Source organism: Homalodisca vitripennis, unplaced genomic scaffold (assembly GCF_021130785.1).
Source record: "Homalodisca vitripennis isolate AUS2020 unplaced genomic scaffold, UT_GWSS_2.1 ScUCBcl_3186;HRSCAF=8544, whole genome shotgun sequence".
Taxonomy (NCBI): domain Eukaryota; kingdom Metazoa; phylum Arthropoda; class Insecta; order Hemiptera; family Cicadellidae; genus Homalodisca; species Homalodisca vitripennis.
Window position 1 is genome coordinate 46,160 of NW_025779293.1, and position 6,000 is coordinate 52,159.

Sequence of the window (6,000 nt, forward strand, 5' to 3'; positions counted from 1 at the left end):
TTTTGAACTCAGACCGTTGACTAAGTATTCGTTTAATTGCCCAGATGTTAAATTTACCGAAATCTGTGGTTCATGAAATTGTGACGGAGCATTTGAACATGCGCAAGATGTGTGCGAAGATGGTCCCAAAAGAGCTCACTGACGACCAGAAATTGCGGCTCACACCACCTTTCTTGTGAACAGCTACCTGACCAAGGCCGGCATCCCAACTCTTCCACAGCCGCCCTACAGTCCAGATGTGGCCCCCCGGACTTTTTTTTGTTTCCTCGCCTGAAAAGGCCAATGAAAGGCCAGCATTTTGAGACGACAGAGGGGATCCAAGCAGCATGCACCGCGTCTCTCAAGGCTATTCCGGAGAATGCCTTCTGTGACGCCTTCAATGCTTGGAAATCGCGCTGGCAGCGCTGCATCGACGCAGAAGGACCCTATTTTGAAAGTTTTTAAAGAATTGTAATGATTTGCTCAATATATTTTTCTTAATCGACTCAGTCCTATTACTTTCCGGACAAACCCTGTATATTACAATTTATGAAAAATGTGTACATTTACTCATTTTGTAAATAATTTATATACAACACAAATTTATAATAAACAAGTTTCAGTTTTCTTACCATATACAGCATTTTTCAAATTCCAAAGCTTCTGTAATTGCTTGGTGTAGTTTATCTAAGCCATGAACTGATGCCATTGGATTGTGTTATTTACACGTTATTTGGTAATCTGTACAAAAAAACTTACTTTAGGCACTTTAAAAATTAAGTACTGTTGACATCAATATTCTTACAATTAGTAAACTTATTAAAGTGACTCTGAAGATTAGCAAAATATAAATAATACAATGAGCTGCAGATCTTCTAATAAATTTCTATTGAAAGCAAAATCATATAGTTCTACTTGTAAAAATGATTCTATTTGAGAAAAGAACAACCACCTTAGACGTTTTTATTAATTAAATCCTTCTAGTCTAACACATATGCCTCTAAGATACATAATCTTTGAAAATTTCCTTTCTCATTGAGTATAGAATCAACCTCACTCTAATATGATATGCAAATTATGAGAAATATGGTCCACTGACACCTACAGTTGGTTGCCATAATTCAAAAACTGCCAGTGTCTGATATAAAGTTGCCAAATAATGCATGGTGGTCATCACATTTTTTTTTAAGTAATATGATCATTACCAATTTGTCCAAAGTAAATTGTATTGTAAGTAAATATTCACCAATAGTGAGGTTTTCAAATTGACAGGTTTTAATAATGGAAAAGGGATTAAAATCTATTACTGAATATCATTTTTCACAAAGGAACTAACTATATATCATTAGTAACTTTAACTTCGATGAGCACTATATTGCGAGTATATTAAGTTGGCTTTGTCACCAATTCTATGTGTCCGGCCAGTCTTCAAGAGAAACTACACTGTTCTGGGTATACCCAGATTCTGCGTATTTTCTATCTCTAAAACCACTAGCACGAATCTGTATAATGAAAGCCCCCTTTCCCCACCCTCTAAAATCACATTAGCTAGAATATAGTCAGTTTTCTTATAACCCAAGGATCCAAAATAAATCCTTCTCTACATCTCAGAATCCACATAAAATGTTCGTAACTCAGGACTGGATATAATCTGGAAAAATTTGAAAATGTTCTCTGCAGACTCCGAGAATGTTCTCATGCATGATTTTTCTTTTATGCTTTGATAGTGTACGCAGCACTGGGAGAGTTTATTCTGATTTACTGAAAAACAATCTAAATATAACTATTGGCAACTCCTACCATATCAATATTTGAATTGAACGTAGCCTAACAATACTGTCTTTGGAATAAATACAGCATACTTTAGGAACTTATGGTGTTTTTGAAAGCACAAGATATCAGCCATAATATGCAAAGGAAAACAGGATTTTTCCGGACATTTGCCATCGTTCAGTGAAACAAGAAATCAGTAAACACTACGTTTCTTAATCATACTACTCGTACGTATAATGTTTCATAATATGCAGCTTCTAATCTCGAACATATCTAAGTATGATTTCATCTGTTGTGTTTGTTCTTAAGTATATTCAAGATTAAAGTCAATTTGATTACCTTACCTACAGTGACTTGAGAGGCCAGGCTTCTTTTGTGTCCAATGTTTTGTTGATACCCTGGCATAACTCAGAAAATCTTGACTTTGATGGTTAGATGGTAGATGGTTTCACTAAAACCATCTTAGATGTTTACAACAACCATGCCCCATATATTAAAAGTTTAGAGAAAATTCCCTGTGCCATGGATGGCTTAAGTTACAATACTTATACAACATGGTGCTTTCAACATCAGATAGATACTTTTTGACCAATACTGTCAATTTAGGGGGGCTGAGATCCACATAAAGTAGGTATTTTTGTGATGAATAGTAAATAATCAGGAATTGACTTATGACATGACATCTTTATTCCTTAACAACCCTAAATCATATGTATCACTTAATGAAGTAAGAATTTTTGTTCTCAAAGTCAAAGTGTAAGGCAAGACCAAGTAAATAACGACTTTAGTAATCTTCAAAACATACCTTATGTCAGGGATGATTACCCTGATTTTATTTTCATGGAAAAGATAGAGGGAAATGTATTTTTTTATTGCAAACACCTTCTCACAAAAAAATCCTTAATAATGTGGTGGTAGCCATACTGCAGCCCAAGCAACTGTACTTTTCTTGGGTTCAGTACGTTTGTTTTGTTGTTATAGTTTCTTTATTATTTTTATGAGTTTTTCTTATTACACATTGTTTGATGGTTATGGTATATTTATTATTTAGGAGTATGTCATTATATATAATATAATACTTTTAAATTATTTATTCTAATTTCAAACAGGTAATTTCAATTAGTTAAAGCTAATGTTAAAATAATAAATAGTTGTTTATTTTAATTCTTGGTCATTAATAATTATTCAAGCTACTACGTGTTAATGTGTCAATTATTTTACAAATTTACTTAAACATGCTCTTGAAGATGGCAATACAAGTTTTAAATAGGTACAAGTTGGATGGTTGCTTCAAAACCTAAATGAACGATGTAGTGATGTAATAAAAATGTATGTAAAGAAGCAAAGAGGGTGCAAGTGTCTTGTTTTTAGTTTCTTCTCATTTAGTATTTTTAAATAGTCCTAGAATTGAAACGTATGACTATGAATTAGTGTATCAATTTATTAAAATTATTGGTCAATATATAACTATGTATTTATACAATCAATCATTTGCAAGACACCTTTACTGAATGATAAATTATCAATTGATGAAAAATAAATGGCTAAAGTATATAATAAGCTGTCACTACCAGAGAGTAGAGTACGATAAGCAGACCCAGTTTTTTTAATGTCGATATTGACAAACAATATTACTTAATTATACTGTAAAACTTTTTCATTTAGTAAACGTATTTTCTTTTATAGATAATAACAGACAGTCGAAAAACTCATGGAGGACCACAAAACAAAATTTAAAAAGTGGTATATCAGCCGACCTGCTAGCAGATCATCTCTGTGAATATTTGTACAGAAGAGAAGATGCTTCAAGAACTTCTCAAAAGCGGTTACTCATTGCTACCCAGGAGAAGACATAAATAATTACGCATATTCCCTATTTCCAGTTCCAATCGTTTGTTAGATCGTTTAAGAGCTCATTTATTATTCATAAGATTATCACTATGTTCATTACATTAACTATTTAAATCTAAAATATGACTCTTATTATGACTATAGATATGTTGAAACGATTTATAAACACGTATTCGATAAATGAATCATATAGGTATCGATGATTGAACTAATCAATATAAAAAACCGTGTCCGCTTATCATACTCTACCCCAACCAGAATCAAAACAATCAATATTCATGATTATCTTAAATCAGGGGTTCTCAACCTTAATGCTTTGTGCCTCCCTTAGTACATTGAATTTGATCACGCCTCCCCTCTACCATCATCACCTTATGTGGTGTGGATGAGAATTGTACTAATAACTTTGCAGTTTCCAATGCAACTTACGGATAAATAGGAAGATAACTCAATCAAAAATATTCAACACCTTGTTTTGGAATTCTGCCTTTGTGTGAGAATTACATTTTAAGTTGATTACCTGTCTCTTAATGTAGTCAGGAAGTACACCAATACCGAATCTAAATGGATCTCATGTCATATAAATTGCCAACATCTGGAAAATATTGTCCAATTTAAGTTAAATGAAATGCCGTGACACAAGGTCAACATAGTAAAATAGGGTTTCTGATATCTACGCCGCATGGCATCATTATTTACAACAGCATTATAAGGAATGCTCTCAAATAAATAATAACCCATTTTGTTAATAGAAATGAATCCATATTTAATATAACCATAACTATACAATCATTTATTTTCCAGTGGCCTTTTACAAAAACAAATAAACTTATCTGTCCCACTTTTTATGCTCACTGATCTAACAAATAGTTTAGCCTATAGTGTATTACACCGATAAACTATGCAGGCATCAAGAATTAGGCAATAAACAAACTGACACGTGAGCACAACAAGTAGCGTTTGAAGCCGTGTTCTCCAACACTCTCCTATTATTCCTATAACGCCTCCCTAGAGAGGCACGCCCTCCAGGTTGAGAAACCACTGATGAGAACAACTACCGAAAACAAAATGTCCGAACTGAACTTCATTATAGGTATTTCAAGTACAGTATAGTTCAGATATTTTTAACCTAAAACTGTAAAAATTTAAAACTGAATATAAAGCTATCTAAGCTATGAGTATTTATAAAGGCTGCAGTGTAATAAAGGCCACCACCACAAACGAATCATCGATATTCATGATTTCCTGAACTACCCCTGGCACGCCCTCCAGGTTGAGAACCACTGACGAGAACCCCTACCGAAAACAAAATGTCGAACTGAATTTCATTATAGGTATTTCAAGTACAGTATAGTTCAGATATTTTTAACCTAAAACTGTAAAAAATTTAAAACTGAATATAAAGCTATCTAAGCTATGAGTATTTATAAAGACTGGAGTGTAATAAAGGCCACCACCACAAACGAATCATCGATATTCATGATTTCCTGAACTACCATTTAAAAACCAAAATGTAGAACCGAATCACATTATATGTGTTTTAAATTTAGGTATAGTTCAGCAGTTTTTATGTCTAAAAAAAAGTAACTACTTAATAATGAATAAAAAAACTACTTAGGCTTAAAATATGTGTATTTATAAAATATAAATAACAAAATAGTGTAACATGTTACTGTTTACTAAGTTATTTTGAATGATAAGTGTTTCTGACTGCTAGGACAAAAATAACATGAGTATAAAACCTTTGTACTTGCAGCCATTAAGTACTCAAATATACACTGCAGATGACAAGCGTTCAACACTCGAATGATCTATAATAACGAACCACAATTAGAACAATATAAATGCTGTCATACATGTTTAACCCGTTACATAATTGTAGGTACTGATCAAACTTAGTATATACAAAGTTGTATTATTTTCTACAATCTAAAATGAGTGTATTTCTTTGACATATAAAAGTATAGTTTAACTTAAAAGTCTGTAACGTAATTCAATTATTAAACTTTATTGTTCCAAATTAATTCAAACGATCATGTGTATGGTAGTTGAGTAATGGTTCGTGACGGAAAATACTGTTGTTTGCCAATTACCTATTATATAACAATATGTTGATATATTACATTTCAGTAACCTGTTACTGTGCTAACATATTAGTATACAAAAATGTAACTAACTCACTAAAATGTAACAGACTGATAAACTAATAAAATTCTATACACATTAATTCAAATTTGTACTACACAACACAATTATTGAGTGCTATGAAGTCCTTATCTATTATTTGCCATTGGGCTATAGGTACATACGTACATATTATAAATACAAGAAGTTAAATATAACCTTTACAAGCACTCAAGTGATCTGAGCTTAAATTTTGGTACTATCTTGAACAAT

At 32.3% G+C, this 6,000-nt stretch overlaps 1 protein-coding gene across 3 annotated transcripts in view; it reads right to left on the reverse strand.

Moving 5' to 3' along the window:
• LOC124372427 (E3 ubiquitin-protein ligase RING2-B-like) overlaps window positions 1–789 on the reverse strand; it is a 35,563-nt gene extending 34,774 nt beyond the window's left edge. For 2 of the 3 annotated variants that reach the window (XR_006923333.1, XM_046830825.1), the window contains exon 1: window positions 612–789. Coding sequence is in view for 1 of the 3 variants with exons in the window: in XM_046830825.1 (XP_046686781.1) it covers window positions 612–688 (77 nt within the window). In the remaining 2 variants the exon portion in view is untranslated. The remainder of the gene's footprint in view (window positions 1–611) is intronic. The other variant, XR_006923332.1, reaches the window with a different exon arrangement.
• Between the last annotated feature and the right edge of the window lie 5,211 nt (window positions 790–6,000).